At 40.0% G+C, this 21230-nt stretch overlaps 1 protein-coding gene across 1 annotated transcript in view; it reads left to right on the top strand.

Moving 5' to 3' along the window:
• Positions 1-746: 746 nt before the first annotated feature.
• Positions 747-21230, top strand: part of LOC121437210 (retinal guanylyl cyclase 2-like) — an 85553-nt gene continuing 65069 nt past the window's right edge. Inside the window, exons 1-2 of the mRNA XM_041637069.1 lie at positions 747-1476; positions 10966-11267. Coding sequence (XP_041493003.1) covers positions 747-1476; positions 10966-11267 — 1032 coding nt within the window. The remainder of the gene's footprint in view (positions 1477-10965; positions 11268-21230) is intronic.

Raw genomic sequence — 21230 nt, 5'->3', positions numbered from 1 at the left:
GACATTTTATTCAAGCAAGTATTTATTAATGGTTTCCCTCAGTATCATCTCTCTTGATCGATTCATGTTTCCATATATATATATATATATATATATATATATATATATTTTAAATTTCCCTTCGAGACAGGATTTCAGTCTGTACGCCGGATGCTGGGCTGAGCTTTCTGCAGTCTGAATCTTTGAAATGCTATGATTATAGTAGTGAGCAATGAATTCTGTCTACTGATGACATTTACGGTCTTGGGCCAACTTCAACGTTCTTTATCCATTTTGCATACATTCATCTGATTTTCTTTGCTGGGAACTTGGCTTCAGGAACTCCTAGTCCAGTGGGATCTCTTCTCCACACAGCTGCCCTTGTCACTGCTTATTCTCTGTGACATTCTGTAAGCACAGAGGCATCAGTCAGTCCTGTATGTGTATCGCAGCCAGCTTTGTGCGAAAGGAATCCCTTCTCTCACAGTTATGGATATGAGCGCACTGAACTCAACCTGGGAGGGTTAACTAAGGTAGCACGAAGTGGGGAAACACTTCAATTGCTTCTTGAAGGTAGAGTTCATCAAAAGAGGTTGGACTCTTTGGAGACTTCATTGTTTCATAAGTGATTTTCCCCAGAGGCTTCAGACTCATGTAACAAAATTTTACTCTGGTTGACAGGCACTCGGAAATACCACTGTCCATCTCCAGAGGGCAGAGTAACCCTCCAGTATCTCATCATTAGCTTGCTGAAAGACAGCAAGGCTATGTTCTTCAGACCCTGGCCTTTTTCTCGCCTTCTGTCCTGGTTTGCCATTTCCAGTAGACTGTCGGGACACCATGGCCTTACATCCTCCAAGTTCTGGCAATATGTGTGCCTCCTGGCCCTAGTGTCTCTCCTGCGGTGGACGCGAGCACTCCCCTACAAGATAGGGGTCATAGGCCCCTGGACGTGTGATCCATTCTTCTCAAAGGCCCTGCCTGAGGTTGCTGCTGGTTTAGCAATCGAACGAATCAGCCGGGATGTGGAATTTGACAGGAGTTACTCCTTCGAATATGTGATTCTTAATGAAGACTGCAGGACTTCCAATGCCCTCTCCAGTTTCATTTCCCACCAGCAAATGGCCTCAGGATTTGTTGGCCCTGCCAACCCTGGCTACTGTGAAGCAGCCTCACTCCTGGGAAACAGCTGGGACAAAGGGATTTTCTCTTGGGCTTGTGTGAATCATGAATTAGATAACAAACAGAGCTACCCGACCTTCTCTCGGACACTCCCTTCTCCTATCCGGGTGCTTGTAACTGTCATGAAGTATTTCCAGTGGGCTCAAGCTGGGGTCGTTTCCTCAGATGAAGACATTTGGGTGCACACAGCCAGCCGAGTCTCAACTGCTCTTCAGAGCCACGGTCTACCTGTAGGGGTCATCCTGAGCACAGGACAAGACAGTCAAAGCGTTCAGAAAGCTCTGCAGCAGATTCGCCAGGCAGACAGAATTCGCAGTGAGTGCTTGCACCCCGCCCGAGGTTTAAATGTGGTTTAAGCATGACGGTCTCTAAAAGATTTTCTGCCTTCATACCCTAGGCTGGCACATTGCTCCCTAGTTCTTTATGTGCATGCCCTCTTTCATGGATACTCAGACCCCAAGAATGTGGCTTCAGTGGAGTCAATCGTACTTTCTAGGGATTTTAACGCTCTTGTGTACCAGCACCTGAGCTCTGTCCCTGGTGTAGAAGAAAGACATCAAGAGTACGGTAGCCAGACAACTTGTCCCGAGAACCATAGCAGTTTCAGACTAACCACGGCAATGTGCTCTTGGGATTTCATTTTTAAAATGCCTGTCTTTTTTTTTTTTTTGGCCCCTTGTCTGAGTCGTTTCTTCATAGTTGCCCAGTCTGTGCGTCATCACATCTCACTCAGAACCCATCTTCTCTAGAGTGCTAAAGTCCATCTCTCCCCTTCCTCCTAAAGTGGCCTTCTTCTCCCTGCAGCATGCAGCTCGTTGCGATGGAAGGCACTTAGGTGATGAACGAAACATGGAACAGCATGCTTTCTATTAATATGTCTCTCATTGCAAGGGAAGCTCTGTGCTCAGAGAGGATTCTTGCCGAGGAAAGGGGCAAAATGTGCAACAGAGGATTTGACTCACCGAAGCTGCAATGACACCCAGGATTTGAGTTGATCTGGGGAGGAAACACTCCTCGTTCTCTAGAATCAGATCTTTGTTTTTTTCTTACGTTTTTGACCCTTCGTTTTGACATTTTCTTTTCTATCCTTTTTATTTGGTTTTTGAAAATAAATCTCGTCTTTACATACTCTGGAAGTGGCAGTGATATATGGGAACAGCGCTTATTGTCAAACTGCAGCCACTTCATCACTTCAGGACCTGGAGCTCAGAAACCACTTCTTAACTGATTGCTTCTAGAGTTAGTGCTGACCCCATTCCTTTTCTTAACATAACAATGGACTTGCTAGAGAATAGTCTGTTTTAGGCCTGGCTTTTAACCAGAATCCATTTTAAAATTCAAGTCTCTCAACTATTGGGCCTTAATTATGATCATTGCTGGAAGAAGGCCTGAGGTTTTAGTCCCAGGATCTACAGTATTTATTCCTGGGGTCTGTAAGCTCCAGTCTATAAAAATCTTCAGGGATAGGCTGTTGGAGAAAGGTTGCTTGTTGGTTTCCTGCCACCAGGCTAGCTTAGACCAAAAATAATCACACAGAAACTGTATTAATTAAATTTCTGCATGGCTCATTAGGTCTAGCTTCTTATTGGCTAACTCATATTAATTTAACCCATTTCTATTAATCTGTATATCGCCACGTGGCTGTGACTTACCGGGTAAAGTTCCCAGCGTATGTCTCTGGTGGCAGCTTCCTGGCATCTCTCTGACTCTGCTCTTCTTTCTCCCAGCATACAATCTAGCTTTCTCTGCCTAGTTCTGTTCTTCCCTACCATAGGCTCCCACATCAGTAGGCAGTCAACATGGCTCTGGTTGCTTCATAAAAGAATGTAATACTTGCTGAGCACAAACATATTTTTAAAGATAGAACATCATTTTCAGAGAGTAGCCATGCTAGAAATAAAACAACATATATAGTGTCCAAACATTATATGTTGCAGAGCTTCATGAAGCCCTATGTCTCTTGTGAGTTTATATTCCCTGAATATGTCATATTCTACTCACTCTAAATATTATACTGATATTTTGATTCCGATCATGAAATGTTAAATAAATCTAGACCCCTGGGCTTTTTTGTCATCAGACTGAGAGGACTTAGTATTGAATGTTCACCATCACCAATTTTTGAGGTAGTAAACATGCTTTGTACTGTCCTGCCATTGGAAGCCTATCTTTTTTTCTTTTCAAGGGTTCTTGCATTAGCTGACCACTAGTATTACTTGGGCATCTTTTCAAAATGACTGAAGCTATGTTCAGAGTCTTGGATTGAATTGGCCTGTGGTGGGCCCCTAGCAAAGGTCCTTTAAATTGTTTCCCGGGTACTTTTTTTTTTTTGGCTCAACAGGAGTTCAGAGTCACTGTTTTTAAGTTAATTAGAATACAAATAAATGTTCCTCATTTGCATTGACCAGTCTTCTTTGCCTTGATCTTTGTTTAGTCCAACATCTGTTTGATGACTACGTGAATCAGCCCACTAAAGGGATAGAAATTTTGAGAATGAGGGGAAGCCAAACAGAGAATGTTTAAGGAGCCTATTTAACAAGGATAGCAGTGGCAGGTAGAAGAGGCGGTAAATCTCTATGCTCTGGGATTATTTTTTTGTGTTTCTGACAAATATAAGCAAACTCAGATGAGGTGTCCCAGGACCTCACTCACCTGAGTCACAGAAACTGAGTTATAAATTGGGCTGTAGACCAGGTTTGATTACACGTATCTCTGTGTAGAATGAGCAAAGGAGTGTGTAGTTCCCACAGCTGGTGCAATTAAGTATTCGGATTTTAGTCTATGCCAGCCAGTAGGTGAGGTATGGCAGTAGTTCAGAAGAGGAGTGAGTGTTAACGAAAATAGGTCTGGTTAGGTTGTGAAACCAAGAGCTCCAAACATTGTAACCCAAGATGGAAGTTCTCCACAGGATCCTAAAGTGACTCAATAGTACTTAGTTTTTCATAGAAGAACCGTTTGTAACACAGAATGCAGTGGGAAGGGACCTCTTCTTTTGACCAGATCTGGTAAGAGTTGGAAGGTTGATTCATAGTAACAGTCATGACACTCCTGTGTGACAGTGAATGTGGGGTGGTGGGACTAATGATGGTAATAGGAATGGAGGGAAGAGAAGAGCAGACTCTTGTCCATGTGCTGCTTCTGTTCCTTAGAAATTAGTGTTTCCAATTAGATCATATTACTGGTGCTTCATTGGTGTTAAGAGGAAGTATCTTTCTCAGAAATGAGTCTGAATTATGTTTACACAGTACAAAGGCAATGGTCAATTAAACAGTAAAGCAACAATAATATAGCTCCAGACTTTTGGAAAGGGAAACAACAGAGGCTTTATTAGATGTTTGGTCACAGAGACAACAAATGAAACCTGTCATTCTACCTTACACGTAAGCAGGGCTCTGCAGTTTCCAAGGTATGGACACACTGACCATCTCATTTGTCACTATTTTCCAGGAGTTAGGTTTTATTGTTTTCCTTCTTCGAAGTTTACAATATCTGTGAGGCTCATAAGAGCAAGTAGATAGGTGTAGGCTTTGTGAACACCAACTGATAGGGGCAATAAAGCCTCAGAGTAGGGGGATTCAGCCTTTTCAAGGTTATCAAGTCATTTCGTTTCAATCTTGAAATGCTTGCCAGTTATCTTTATTTCTAACAAAGTCAAGTGGAGGTATTAATCAAAGACAAAGACCTTGATTTGCCATTAGGAATAATGTGTGGGATTATGTAAGTTTTGCCCTCTGCCTGGGAACCTAGCAGAGTGGATATGGGGGTCCAAATTCCATCCACTGTCTGCTTCTCCAACCATGAGCCCTGCTGGAAGTTTTTGTCCCTTGACACAAAGGAGAGCATTCAGTGGCCATGCAAAGCACCTGAGGGATTGTATCCACCCAAAAGGGGTTCCTTTTCTCATTCCTACAAAGGCCAGCAGGAGACCTTACCTCTAGCTCCTCAATGGACTTTTCAAATGACTGTTTCAACCCCTCCTGTCTTCTTAGTTTGAAACCCTTTCCATTTGAGTTTACCTGCTTGTCCACCATTTGGAGTTTCCTTTAAATCTTTCCATATTAGAATTGCTTTATTGTGGCAGCCCAAATAGCCTTCTCTTGTTCTCTCAAATTAGATATAGTTTCTTCTATTTTTATAGCCAGGGTCTGACCAGCTTCTTTCCATTGATTATATCCTTGCACATAAAAGAATAGCTGATAATTCCTAATATTTATTGAGAATTTATTATATCCTAGGCATTTTGAAAGGACTTTAAATGGACTGTCTCATTCAATTCTTTCAATGCCCATATAAAATAAGACTCATCACTATTTTCCATTTTTATGGGTAAGACCTCTGAGACAGCAAGGTTAAACACTTGCCTGGTGAATGGGAGAGCTGAGATATATGTCTTCAGGTTTATCTGACATAGTGGCTCTCAAATCCAAGTGTGCAGCAGAATTTCCCGAAGAGCTTCTAAAAACGCTTTGCTAAATTCATTCTCTGAAGTTTCTGATTCAGAAAAGCTGGGGTGTGATCCAGAATATGTATTTCTAGTAAGTTCGCAAGTGATGCTCACCCTGCTGACTCACGGACTATACCTTGATAACTGATCTATGAAAAGGCTTTACTGCTTCCTTTCTGCTTGGGATATGCTCCTAAAACACAAGCACTGGAGAGTCTGTGCTCTCTGGATCATGTATGATTCAGCCCTTCCTTTCCTGTTATTGTCTTGATTCTAAGACCCGCAGATGAATGATTTTACGTGCCCCCAGGTGTGTCAGGGGTAAGCCTTGTTTCCAACACTAATAGCAGTGATATTGACAGTACTGTGGTAAATGCTGTTAGTCCTGTTAGGAATTTTTGGTATACAATTTCCTATAGATAAATGTAAGTGTACATAAATATAAATGATGAGAAGACCACTGGTTTTTATGAGCAGATCCACTGGCAGCATTGAAGACCCAGCACTAGAGGAAACCTCTAAACTTATTTTATGTGTCTGGGTGTTTTGTCTGCATGTCTGACTGTACACAATGTACATGCCTGGTGCCTGTAGAAGCCAGCAGATGGTATCCGATCTTCAGGAACAGGAGTTATGGATGTTTGTAAGCCACCATGTGGGTGCTGGGAATTGAACCTGCATCCTTTGGAAGAGCTGTCAGTGCTTTCAGCCATTAAGGTGTCTCTCCAGCCAGAAACCTCTTAACATCTAGACCTTCCCCCTCAATGTTAATGTCCTTTATGTGTCTGCCCTCCTGTGGTCTGCCCTGCCTTCAATATTAGCAAATCATCCAACCGAAATAGACTAAAAGGAATGCCAGGGAAAGAAAAGGGCACACAAACATCTAAAATGCAGGTGAAGGGTAGACTGCGGGTTTCTGTTAGTTGAGCATTCACAAACACGAGCATGGCCCCAGAAGCTTCTTTAGCACTAGTTTTTGGAAGCATTCCCATCTCCCAAGATGTGAAACCAGACTCTAGTTTTCTCCACAGAGGATTCTGTAGTCAGTGTATCTGTGAGAGATAGAGATCTGCTGTATTATTATTATTATTATTATTATTATTATTATTATTATTATGAAAAGGCCTTCTGGTATATCTTAGGCTAACCTTGAACTCATTATAGTCTAGGCTGGTCATGCACTTTAACACTTCATCAAGATCATCCTGCCCACGTCTTCCTGGTTCTGGGGATCATAGGCACGCAGAACAGTGTCTGCAAGTTTTGCCCTTTGAAGAATACAGATTATCTCTCTTAAGAAAGTAGTGGGTAGAGACTTTCCATATAGGAAGAGAAAGAAGGGTTGAGGAACCCAGGGACCGGCTTTCTCTAGGCTTTCATGGTATTCTTTTCTACAAACACCGAATGTGAGAGAGCTACAGTCTAAAGACATGGTTGCTAGGTAGCTCAAGAGGAGTACTCAGATACCAGAGAAAGAGCCCATATCATTCTTCTAAGATATGATCTCTTGTGTGTGTGTGTGTGTGTGGGGGGGTGTTTTCTGGTTCTTGTTTTGTCTATAAAAAGGCATGGCTATCCACAATCAAGATGGGAACTTTAAAATTAATATTACTTGGTGACCACCTGTTGACCTAAACCTTGCCTAGGATTTCAGTTTTCTGTATACTAATCCTTTCCCGACAACAACTTAGAGGTCAAATCCCATTTTAATGAATGTAATTTTGAGATAATAAAAGCTATTTAGTGAAAACCATCTCATAGAACAGATGCATCCATTAAAGCCTTGTGCATGAAGCACTCAACCTATTAAATTAAGATGCTGTTGTTTGAATTCAGTGTTTATGCTTTCCACTTGAATGTGCTCAATGGCAAGTTCTTGCCCTGTACAAATAGAGGCCTGAGATCATTCCCTCTCAAAGTTTTCATTTTTTCATCTCAAAATGAGCGAGAAAGATGGGGCTAGATACTCTTTAATGGTCTTTCTAGCTTTGGAAATTTGGATCCTTTAAAAAATGTCATTTATATGCGGCAATGAGAAAAAATAGAGATTCAGATTGAGGGGCAAGATACTGGCACTTGGCATTATATATAAGCCTGCTAGTGTCTACTTACCCAAGAGTGTAACTGCCAATTGTTCTGCTTTCTTATTAATGCAAATCTGTCCATGTCTCACACACCTCATGAAACCCAGCCAGCTGGCCTGGGTCTGAAAAAGCATGGGATAAATCCGGACTAGCTGAACATAGCGGACAATGAGGACTACTGAGAACTCAAGAACAATGGCAGTGGGTTTTTGATCCTACTGCACGTACTGGCTTTGTGGGAGCCTAGGCAGTTTGAATGCTCACCTTAGGAGACCTGGATAGAGGTGGGCAGTCCTTGGACTTCCCACAGGTCAGGGAACCCTGATTGCTCTTCGAGCTGATGAGGGAGGGGGACTTGATCGGGGGAGGGGAGGGAAATGGGAGGCGGTGGCGGGGAGGAGGCAGAAATCCTTAATAAATAAATAAATTTAAAAAAATAAATGCATTTTTCTATAAAAGATAAAAAAAACCCCATGAATGCAGACTTTTTATTCCCAGTAATTTGCTAGCATGGAAACATCTATCTAAACAATTGTGTGTCTGTGTGTGTGTGTGTGTACATGAGTACATGTGCGTGCATGCATGCATGTGTGTGTATCCAGGTGCAATGATACTAGGACAGGGTCTCTGACCCTAAGAAGACCACAGTTTCATAGAAGCTGTCATGTACAAATTAAGGCAATAAATACCATGGGTGGCATGATGGAAGCCAGTTTAGGGTATAGCGGTGGCTTGAAGTTGGCGTTAGCTATGACTCAGTGCATGAAGTTTATTGGTTATTGTTTTCAAGTATAACACCCATGAGAAAGAGAAAGCTAGAGAATTAGGTGGAAAGAATTAACAACAAAGGCCTCATCCAGTCCCCGAGGGGTACTCTGGAGCTGGGACAACTAGAATTGAGATAAAGAGTCTGGGGCTTTTCACATCTGTGCAGATTGTTCATTAAGGTGTAGGCTGACTCAAAGAAAGGTTACAATGTGCTAATAATTGTTTTAGCAAGCATCGTCCCAGGAATGAGAGAGCCCTGATTTGTAGTTTGCTGATTTCTGTAGAGTAAATTGCCTTCACTATGACCAATTTCAAGCTAATAACATGTAGTTTACTGGCTTACCGTGGTAGGGAAAATGTAACCATAGGCTCAGTGTGAGTCAACCCCCGCAAGCTCCAGTTCACGGCTAAAGGCATGTGACCTTGTGAGAGGTGGCTCTCTTCTGCTGAGGTTAATTGCTGGTGAAGCATTAGCTATTCCATGCTAACATTCCCAGCAGCTAGAGGAGTGAGTGTGTCGGTTCTGAAGTGTGTGTCTGGGTGGCACATCATAATGGCTCCCACTGCAGGCACTGAGATATTTGAATCTTAACAAATACAAAGTACTTCATCCTATTTAATGTTTTCCATGCAGTAATTTCAATATCCCTTCAGGGAGTTAAATGGAACTGTGTTTGGTAACCTTGATCAAGTCAGTTTATCACTGCCTTTGCAAGAGAAATGCCAACACTGGCTTAACTTGCCACGAATACCGATGAACTAGCCACTAACTAAAGCCCATAGTTTAATTCACCCTGTCTCCCCCTGCCCCTGCAACAGACCTTCCACTTGGTCAAATTCATTGGATCAAATGAATTCATGTGTGACGCTGTAATCAAACAGAGAGGGTGATGCCAGTTTTAATCTCTCTTCCTAAGCCCAACTCTCGCCTTGTCAAACCTCTCTGGTACCACATTGTCCCATTCCACAGTATGTGATTATCCACAACTGAAACTGAATTCTTTGTGTGGCTCATGAGATCGCTCCAAAGACGACCTTGGGGCACTCAAAGGATGGTCTGAGCATTAGAATACATGTAGACACTCTTAAAGTATTTATTTTCCAGGATCTAATTGTCATTTAAAAACTGAAGTTTGGCCGAGTTGTATGTGGGTTTTGTGTGTATCTTTAATATCCATCTTAAGTCAGCAGTGGTGGCGCACGCCTTTACACACAGCACTCAGGAGGCAGAGGCAGGCAGATTTCTGAGTTTGAGGCCAGCCTGGTCTACAGAGAGCGTTCCAGGATAATCAGAGAAACCCTGTCTCAAAAAACAAATAAATCCACCTTAAAAGTTCCTGAGTGGCTTATAATTGAGGGGTGGCAGCTCTAGTTACAAAGCCAAACTTTCCAGGAGTATTTAGAGAGTGTAAAAGAAAGCTTTGGAAAACACATGAAGCAATACGGTTATGCCAGAGACCACTCATTGAATGTAGTTAAGCACACTTAGTTCCTGAGATTAAAGGTTCCACAGAAGCATATATAATTAATATTTACCAGTGGTGATAGGACTTTTGCTTTTCTTCAAGGAACTCAGAATACTTGCCAGGCATTATCTAATTAAACTACTCAATGTACCTGTGAAATGCATTGGCATCTGCATTTTAAAGATGTGGGCACTGAAGCACAAGTGGGCTTAAACTGAGCTCATTTAGCATGCCAAGGACAAAATTGGATATAAGACTTTCAGTCTCATGATTGAGCCACCATTCTTCAACCGTGGCCCCCTCTAATCCAGTCTATTCTAGCATAGCCTTGCCAAACAACGTAGCTTCATAAGTCTAGGAAGAATTAAATTGAGTGCAAAGTAATTCCAATTATAGGGAATTTAGATTGAAAAAAATTGAACATATCATCCACAATATTAGTAGCATTTATCGATGAGTGTGTGTTAGTGTCAGTCATTGTTTATAATGGCTTTTGGTAAGAGCGGGGGACATTAGTCAAAATACGCTGGGTTGCATCTTTGTAATGAGTAATAAGCAATGGTGGCTGTGGGCCTCTCTCCCAATCTACCCTTCTTAGATTCAAGAGTAGATACTAGACCCATCTTATGGGTTTCCTCCTTAAATTATCACTCCCTCTTCATGAAATATTGACTTCTGAAGGCACTGTGAGGATAAGGCATTTACCCAGAAGTACGCAGCTAAAACCTAGTGCTATCAGGATATAAACTCAATAGACCTTTCAACCTCAGGGCCTCTTAGTTTTCTGTCCCCAATTTAAGCTATTGTTGCAACCTAGGATTAGGCTCTGCAGCCTGTAGAAATGTCCTTTTTGCCTCTATACACAACTTAGAGTTCCCATTCATAACTCAGCCTTAACTTAGGACCTCAGGATCTTGTTTACCCGGTGGGCATAGGAAAGAAATCATTTCTAAATGATTGGTTAGAACCCATTTATGTATTTCCCTTGTTTGGTTTCGACCTGTATGTTTTGCTACCATAACTTCTTTCCCCCTGGTTTCAGTAATCATCATGTGCATGCATTCCGCCTTGATTGGGGGAGAGACTCAAACACACTTTCTGGAATCGGCTCATGATCTGCAAATGACGGATGGCACTTACGTATTTGTCCCCTATGATGCGCTGCTCTACAGTTTACCTTACAAGCACACCCCCTACCAGATCCTGAGGAACAATCAAAAGCTCCGGGAAGCCTATGATGCTGTGTTGACTGTTACGGTGGAGTCCCATGGAAAAACTTTCTATGATGCCTATACAGAAGCAGCGACCAGGGGAGAAATTCCGAAGAAGCTGGATTCACACCAAGTAAGTGCAGACTCACAAGTTGTCCCAGGCTGAGAACATAAAATGTGGGGAAAAGGATGGCTTCCCCCACCCCCCTTACTACGTATTCTGAGAAGTCCATGTCAGATGAATAGCTGTCAACATTTTCTCCAATTCTGCCAACTTTCTCTTCTCTCTGGTAACTAGAAATGAGGAAACAGAAACATATTTTTACATATGCTGAGGTTGTTAGAAGTCTTCTTTTGTGTGAACCAAGTTTGGAACCAATTCACCAGGAAGACAAGGTATTAACTATAAGCACCGAGGAAAGCTTGGGAGCAAGAGAGGTTGTCTTCCCCAGGGAGAACATACATACAAGGAACTATATAGATATATATATATGCATGTATGTAAGTTAAAGTCACTTAAGGCCTAGAAAAGTAAAAAGAATTAGAAGGGGGGAAAAAGTAGAATAAAGAGGAAGACAGGAAAGCAAAGGAGCTTTTTTTTTTTTTTTGGATTTTTCGAGACAGGGTTTCTCTGTAGCTTTGGTGCCTGTTTCAGAACTAGCTCTTGTAGACCAGGCTGGCCTCGAACTCCCAGAGATCCGCCTGCCTCTGCCTCCCGAGTGCTGGGATTAAAGGCGTGCACCACCACTGCCGGGTTCAAAGGAGCTGTTTATGTTAGAGAAATACACATAAAAGCTTCCTCTCCCCCTTCTTCCCTCCTTCTCTCTCTGCTTTTTTTCTTCCTTCCTTCCTACCTCTACTCTCCTTCTTTCTTCCCTTCTTCCCTATCTCTTCCTCCCTCCTCCCTCCCTTTCTTTCCCTCCCTTCCTTTTTTCCAGCCTTCTCCCTCCAAGATTCTTCTTTCCTGATCTCTCTCTCTCTCTCTCTCTCTCTCTCTCTCTCTCTCTCTCTCTCCTTCTCCTTTTCTTTCTGGCCAAGTTCTCATTATAGCATATGCTAGCCTGGAACTTGCAATTCTCTTGCTTCTACTTCCTAAATGTTAGAATTCCAGTTATGTGGGCCAACTCTCAGCTCATATGGTAGTTTCTATAGGTTGGAAGTTAGACACAGACAGTAAGCATTTTCAAAAGTGGTTAGAATGGCCTGTGGATAAATTTCAAAGTTCAAGAATTTTTTAAGGATATTATATTAGTGCTATTGAATCTCACTATAAATAACAGAGAACTCAACATGTGTTATCCTAAATAATTGTTACTTTGCAAAGTGTGAAACAGAGAACTCTAGTGGTGATCAACCCAGCAAATCAATAATGCCATCCAGTTTTTCACTGTTACCACTTTGCAAGTCATGCCATGCTAGCTTGTACTCATGAACTGGTTCTCCTTAAGGTCCTCAAATGACTGCCACAATTCCAGACATTGTACACAGGTATAGATATTCAGAAATGCAAAACAAAAACATTCCTTTCTTGTATCTCTGTTCAATATCGAGAAAATATTCCTCTGAAGCTATCCATGTAGACTTTCCCCGATACCTTTACCTTCTTTGTTACAACTGTGGCTCTTACCAATGCCTGGTTCCATAATCTGGAGAGATGAATGAGGCTGCTGTGATATAGTCTATAGTTGCCAGCAGAGTAGGAATAAAACTGAAATTCAGTTAGCAAAGAAGAAGGGAGATTGTGTCTAATTCTCACATCCCTCAAATGATATGCTGTTGATCCAGTTTTTATTTCTTTGTACTATTGATTTTTCTCTATGAACAAGCGATTCAGATAAAATTTAGGATTACATATGATTTCCTGCCTTGATAGCAAAGATTTCTCAGATTGTTTTTCTTTTAAGAAATCTGACTTACAAAATACCGATAGTACTGCGTTTGTTCTGTATCACTGCTGATATGTCTATTAGAAAACTGTCTTTTAGGAAATATGCACACCTGAAAACAACTGTTCAATGTAGTCAGGAGTGACGGGACTCCCTTAAATTTTGCTCAGATCAGTCATTTTGTGTTGTAATTATACACAAATGATCAGGTTGTAAATTTTGTGCCTTCGGAACCAATGAGACAGGATCATATATAGTCTCCTTTAGTCATCTCATTGAAAAAAGAAGTGTGTGTGCATGTGTGTGTGTCTGTGTGTGGTGTGCATATATATATATATATATATATATATATATATATATATGAACACATATTTTTGTATAAAAATTCAGACCTTACACTCTAGGTATTTGATTCAATTCCTTTGGACTTGTGCAAAACATAAGATAATTAACACCAAAAAAAAAAAAGATGCCCTTAGCTTGGTTGCTAGGCAGCCTGTACTCTGCTTTCCACAATGAAATAGAGAGCGACAACAAAGCGTACAGAGCTTATTTTTCTAAAGAGCCTCCTTAGATGCATTTCTGCTTTCACTTTTCAGGTGCATAGGCTAAACCCGTAGAACTAAAGACTGTAAAGAATGATAGGAGGCGGGATAGTTAGCCTATGTCTCTCATGAGCAAAACCCCCATTTTAAAAATCTTCCTCCTCTAAAAGGTATTTTCGAAGGCAGCTGGTATAGCAGGAAGAGACTATGATGAGGATTAGGCAAACTTGGGTCTGGACGCTAGCTCTAAGTTCATTGGTGAAGACTTAGTTACAGACCAGTAGGAGTAAGAAGTTGTATAACAGGATGACTGTAGATAACATGCATGCTTTTCAAAAAAAGTAGAAGAAAGGCTTTTTAAATATTTTCATTATTAAATTATAGATTGTATGAATGATGCCTTATTTATATTAGTAATATGATAAGTACCTTATTTAAAAGCTAAAATACAAAGACTAAAACAAAGCAAATAAACTATCAAAGAGATGAATACACATAGATTTCAAAGTCAAGAAGGGCTGAGATGTTTACAGAAACAAAAAAAGCTGTCCTTAAGTTTCCATCTTTCCCCTTCATCAGAAATATTCACTATTATGTGGTTTAGGGTCTTTATTTTTGTATACACCTGTATTATTATAAATATCATGTATATATATGATAATGTCATATATACAAATATATTATATATACACAGACGATAATATCACATTTAACAGTTTTTAGTTAAGTACAAGTATGTTTCTGTCTCTGTATCTATCTCTCTCTCACAGGATCTCATGAATCCCAGGCATACCATGAATTTATTACTTAACTAAGGCAGATGGTCGTGGACTCATGATCCTCTTACTACTATTAGTGGCTACTATACCCAGCAGTATTTTACATATAGTATCCATCTCAGTATCATTCAATGATGATATTGCAGAAATCAAAAGTTTATGTGGGACGTATCTTACAACAATACCAGCAAAATTTACCTTATACACAAAATAAACTTACTTTCATTTGCATTTCTAAGTCATTCCATGCTTTCTGATAAGACTGCAAAATCCTCTCAAAATAATTTTATACATGGTAAAACCCGTAAAATCCCTTATCAACTTTGTTTTTCTTGAGGCTCTTTGCCTTCCCGGTCCCATCTAAGCTTACGCTTTTTAAGAGTGCCACACAGCTATTTGTCTGAAATTGCCATTTTCACCTTACACATTCCTATTTCCTCTCTTCTGTACTGGATTCACCACGTTTCATAACTCTCACGACTCCCGTTTTTCTTGATTTGTTCTCTTATTTATATTTGTCCAGCACATCTCCTACTAGCCTCTGAAAAGGGTATATGTGGTAAATACTTGAAGTTTTGTGTGTTGGGAAAGTCTTTAGTCTATCTTTACTGTATCAATCTTGGTGAAAAATCATTTTCCTCAGTCCTTTAAAGTTGACTTTCCTTTATGGGAGCAGCGAGGGACTGGGGGCTGAATTTAGGGTCTCATACTTGCTAAACTACCACTCTACTGCCGGCTAAATTTCCAGTTTTATTTAACTTTTATTTCTGATGCTATGAAATATGATAATATGAGTCTTTAACACATCTTACAGTTTTCCTTTGGTAGATCTAGTTATCTAGAAGCCCATTCTTCCTGGGATGTTTCTTTATATCATTTATTTGATATTATTCTCAGTAATTTTGTCTTAATTATCTCTCAGAAGACAATTAGGTAAGATTCTCTAGATTTTCTTTTATATTAAAAGTATTGACATTGTTTTATTTAAATAAGTGATGAGGACCTGGGGATGTAGCTCAGTTGGTAGAATTTTTATCTTGTGATCAGAAAGCTCTGGTTTTAACCTCCAGTCCTGCATTTCAATAATTCCATCACTCAAGGAGGTAGAGGAAGGAGGATCACAAGCTTAAAGTTATTCTTGGTTACATAGAAAGTTTGGGATCAGTCTGATATACATGAGACCCTGTCTGAAACAAACAAATAAAACTACAAAACAACAAATAAGACTTTTTAATTTTTGTTCCCCCCACTTTTGTTCTTTCCTTTCTCTAGAGACCCCTGTACTGTTTTATACGCCTACAAGTTGATACACTTATTTTCCTTAATTGAGTGAGGACATACGGTATTTGTATTTCTGGCTTGTTTTACCTAAAGTAAGGTGTTTCAGTTTATACTGAGACAAATGACAAAATTTTCTCTTTACCAGGTGAGTGGCCCAAATGCTTCCTTCCCCTTGTCTGTTCATCTGCGGAGATAATGCATCTGGGTTGCTTTCATAGTCTGCCTCTTCTGAACAGTGCTGAAAAGGTTCAAGGACCTGTATGTTTTATCTGCTTTCTCTATATGCTGGACTGATGATTTATTTTGTTATTCTCTTATATATCTCATATATTTGATTTAATTTATCTTATGAATTTCTCAACTTTGTGTTCTTAGTCTTCTATCAATTCTTTAAAAAAATCCTAGTTACAGCAGATTAATTTCTATTTTATTGGTGTTTTGTTTCATCAAGGACAAACCACATTTGTCCTTCAGTATTTATAGAACATTGGTTTCAGATTCTCTCCAGATATCAAAGTGCATGCATTCTCATACTTAAAATTTTACAGCATTTGTAGATAGCCTATGATCATCCTCCCACATGCTCTGAATCAACTTTAGATGATTTGGGATTTCTAATACAAGAGTTATAGGGGAATAACAGAAAAAGCTTCAAATATATGTGCATTCTTTTCAAGTATATATACATGCAAATATATGCATGCATATTTATGTGTATGCAAATGTTTGTTGGGTTTTTTTTTTTGAGATCCACATTTGGTTGAATTTATGAGCATGGTGCTCTTATTTTTTTTAAAATATCATAGTTTCTTTGAAACTCACTTCTGTTTTTGCCCTTTAGTTCCTCATTTTTCATGTTTCTTTGTTTTAATCATTGTATTTCCTGTTAGAAGCTTTGCTTGGTTAGCTGACAATCTAAACATCTGCTTATGGTTAATAATTTGAAGGTAGGTGTGTTGCCTAGTGAGCTTCTGCAGAGAGCGGTTGGCTAGCCACCTGTTGTTCAATTTTATTTTGCTTGTTTGTTTTTGGTTGATATCTGTTACGTTTTGACCCTTGGGACAGTGCTGTCTTCACAGAAGAGACTTCATAATCTTGACTGCAGAATCTGGGCATAAATTTGGGTGAATAAACCTGAGAGTCTCACTATCAGTCTCAAGAATACTTTAACTTCATCACTGGTCTTGTGCCCCATCTCAATTCCAAGTTTCTTTGTTTCCTTTGTTTTGGTTCTGGAGCTGCTGTGAATCAGCATAATGCATTCTGTTTTTTGTTTTTCCCAGAGGTCTTTCTCTTCTCCGTGGTTATCAGGACAGGGAGATATCTAAGCATTCTTCCTTCAAATCCAGAAGACTTTTCCCTAAGGCTTAGCCTTACCCCCACTAGCATAGTGCTGAGATCCTCTACTGATTCTTTCTAGTGTTCTGAGTAAGCATAGTTGCTTGCTGCTTATCAATACTTTCCACTGAAGATACTTAAGTTTGATTGGCCTTCACTCTGCAAAATCAGTTGCCATTCCTACAGCCACATTCTTTCTTCATGATCTCTGGCTCAGATTTGCAGGCAACTTTGATATTGCTAGTTATGAAACACTGATGTTTCTGTTCCTTCTTCTTCCTGTACCAGGAAGTTATAGACAAAACATGAAAAACAAAAGAATTATAAAAGGGTGCATATGATATTCCTTTGTGTTGTCTTCTACAGATCTGTAATTAATTCAATAAGTATTTAGTAAGCTCAGACTTAGAACATTGGTTAAAAGCTTCAATAAGACTATCTTGAATATACTTAAAGTCTGTGTCTTCTCTTCATTTTAAAGTGCACACAGTAAAGTGCACACAGAATTCTGAGAATCAGATGAGTGAGGACAGTAATGAATTTGCCTGATACTTAATAAGCCTTCAATAAATGTTAGCCATTATTCTTAATAAAATAGTTATTATTATTACTATGACTCAGGAACTCTTCAAGGACTATAATAGAAAACAAAATATGAACAGATCCTTGTCCCAATTAAAAATGGTATTAAAATTTGGGGACATTGAGACTACAACTGGTCACAGATTCAAGACTGGAACAAGGGGCATAAACGCCACATTTACAGGATGATGTTGCCAGGGACAGGAGCTCCTCCTCATAAATACAAACAATAGCAGGCATTGTGTATTCAGTGTTGACTGAGCTTTCTGTCCTACCCAGTCCCTCTATGTTAGCCATGCCATCCACAACCATTTGGTCCCAAATAAACACACAAAGGTCTATGTTAATCATAACCTGATTGACCCATTAGCTCAGGCTTCTTATTAACTCTTATAACTTATATTAGCCCATTATTCTTATCTGTGTTAGCCACGTGGCTTGGTACCTTTTTTCGGAGAGGCAGTCACATCTTGCTTGCTCTTTGTCTGGCTTCCTCTCTGTCTGGTGTGACAACTATAGACTGAAATTTCCCTCTTCCCATAATTCTTGTTGCCCTGCCTCTACTTCCTGCCTGGTTTCCCTGCCTATACTTCCTGCCTGGCTACTGGCAATCAGCATTTATTTAAAATACAAGTGACAGGGTACAGACCATTGTCCCACAGCAATTCAGTATTTGCTCAGTACTAAGTAGTTTACATAAATGATCTCATTATCTTCAAACCAACTCAGAAAGTACACAATAGCATCTATATTTTATGTGGAAGGAAATTAAAACTCAAGCAGTTTCCTAAAGGTCAAGGCAAGTGGGATTCCACCCAAGACTGCTATCAGAACCTGACTATGGAAGCACACATCAGGCTTGCTGTGCTTTTATTGTGCTTAGCTGGGCTGGTGCTCATTCCTTACTACAGGAAGTAACAGAACTAAGTGACAGATATTTTGATCTGAACATGTTTATTGGATTGTTTTCCTTTGATGTAGGAGGTAGTAAGACGTTCCAAGGATCTGTGAAAACAGCAGTAAATCAGAAAAGAGAGATTTAGGGGTGGGAGACTACTGGCAAACTTCCTAATTTGGTCTCAGGATGAATGAGCAATGATTATCACTATGCACCTGGATACTTGGGCACAAAATAGGCTTCTGAAGTTAGGTTTTGATGCCTTAATTCTTTCCTTTTTATTGTACTCTGTTGTTTGTTTCAAATGAAATTCTGTTGACTACAGTCATATATTGCTGGAATGCATATTTTGGATATTTTCCCCAAATGTGGCCTTGTATGGTTTCTTAGGATGTTCCATATACCTAATGTCTTCTATTATCTTAAATATGAGTGCTTGGCAGGTGGCCGTTAAGCTGAAGGGGAGATAGTTTGGGCTTGGAGCTTTCTAGAAGAAGCCCAGCAGACAGGGTGTAAAGAAAGATTTCTCAAACTTGACAGTGACCACAGTTGTCTATCTGTCTCACTCTCTGTAAAATAAGAATATTGTATCCATGAGCATCATATCAAAAATTTGTTCTTCATCTAGTTTTTGGCTAAGTCCATGGTTTGTGATTATGAATTATTGTACGTATAATTTTGTTTCTTGTTTTTTTAGACAGGGTTTCTCTGTGTAGCCCTGGAACTCACTCAGTAGACCAGGCTGGCCTGGAACTCAGAGATCTGCCTATCTCTGCTTCCCTAATGCTGGGCTTATAGGTGTAAGTCACTAATGCCTGGCATAAGTATCGTTGTTAACAACAGAAATTAAATTAACTTAAAGTTTTAAAATCTCTACATGTATTCAGCTTCTTGTTTGAAAGTGATGTTGCTATTTTTGTCATTCAGGTAATGACTTTTTGAGGAAGTAGATTTTAATGTACACTTCTGAGGACAAAGTTCCTTCGAAGGCGGTTGGAGTGCTTCTCATAGCGCACAACAAATCTGAAGTGATGATAATCAGCTTGAGAATTGCATAAACCGCTGAACAAATTCAAGTATCACTGCTCCTTACTGTGACCTTCTTCTCATCTTTAAAAGTTCTAAAAGGCTTAGAATAGAGTTATCTAAAGTCATGAAACAAAAACCAATGGTATGTCTTAATTGCCATTTATTTAATTCACTTATTCAGGTTTCGATCTACACGGTAGGCAAAAACAGTAGCACAGATCATTAATGGTCTTACCATTCTGGACTGGGATATCAACAAAGTCATCTATCTGGCTGGTGTTCTCGTCAATTCTGTCTTGCTTCTTGTTATAGTTTTCTATTGCTGTGTCAAAACATCATGACCAAGGCAACTCACAGAAGAAAGTGTTTAATGGTGCTTACAGTTTCAGAGGATGAGTTCGTGACTGTCATTGATGGGAACATGGCAGCAGGCAGGTGGGCGTGGTCCTGGAGCAGTAGCTGATATCTTACATCTGATCCACAAGAAGAAAAGGGAGAGAGGGAGAGAGGGGAGAGGGAGAGGGAGAGAGAGAGAGAGAGAGAGAGAGAGAGAGAGAGAGAGAGAGAGAGAGAGACTGAGCCTGGTATTGGCTTTTGAAATCTCAAAACCCAACCCCACTGATCCACCTTCTTGAACAAGGCCATGCCTACTCCAACAAGTCCACGCCTCCCAATTCTTCAAACATTTCCACAAACACAGGACCAAGTATTTAAACATTTGAGTCTATGGGAGTCAGTGTCTTTCAAACTACTTCTTTATGGTTTTAGTGAGAAGCCAGGCCAGGGCCTTGTTTCATCGTTCTCGTCTTATTTTTATCATTTGCCTCAAATACAACTAGAGAACTTTTGTAACTGATACTAACACAGAATGTTTTGGACTTTGAACTTACACAAAGGGAAAGTTTCCATTGCTAAGGAGTGGAACAGGTGAAATAGGCCTGAAGGCATGTCATGGACAGTCGGCCATGATGACAGCTCCTTCTTTGTAATTGAATGCTGTTGCCAGGCTTTTCTCTTAACTTCAAGCCCCTTGTTCATTATACCTTTGTGGCTATGAGGGCACTCACATCAGATCCCCATCCCCCTATGTATGTGTGTGTGTGTGTGTTTACAGTATGGCATAGGCAAGAGAATCCCAAATAAGCTCCAAGTTTCATTAATCTTAGGGTGTTGCTGTCAGTTAGTTCTCACAGGAGGCTGCCTAAGAACACAGATGGCAGGATTGACTGGCCAGCAGGAAACAGTGCAGTGCGTCAATTCAGAGGCAGATTTTTAAAAAGAGTTTCAATATTTTATTTTGGTAGTAGATAGATAGATACAGTCTCTTTCCCAGAAAGCTCGGTGCCTTTCAAAACAGAATACTAGCATTCTTTGCTGCTTTCAGAGACTTGCTGCCCTGCGGGTGTTTAAAAACTAGTTTTTTATTTTACTAGTATTGATTTTGCACTTTGCCTTCTTTCCTTCACTTTGTGTCATAACCCACCAATGTCTCAGAAAGAGTTGGGCTGTTGCAGGAATACTAAAGGCAACTACTGTCCAAGAAAGTCAGGACATATGATTACTGAAAACTTCCTAAGGGATCTCTGTGTATGGTTGTCCACTGAAGGTGGATATCTTGTTTTGATCTATTTCTAATCTGTTTCTGAAGGGTGTGCGTTGGGGTTGGGTAGAGAGTTCATCAAAACAGAATTCAGGAGATTGAGACTTTGTAGTCGAAAACATTGAAAGAATACAGTAGCTATCCAGAAAAAATGAGGG

This window comes from Microtus oregoni, unplaced genomic scaffold (assembly GCF_018167655.1).
Source record: "Microtus oregoni isolate MIOR12 unplaced genomic scaffold, Mior012 000050F_ref0000143, whole genome shotgun sequence".
NCBI classification, from domain to species: domain Eukaryota; kingdom Metazoa; phylum Chordata; class Mammalia; order Rodentia; family Cricetidae; genus Microtus; species Microtus oregoni.
Note: the sequence above shows the minus strand (reverse complement) of the source record. Positions and strands in the feature narration are given on the sequence as shown.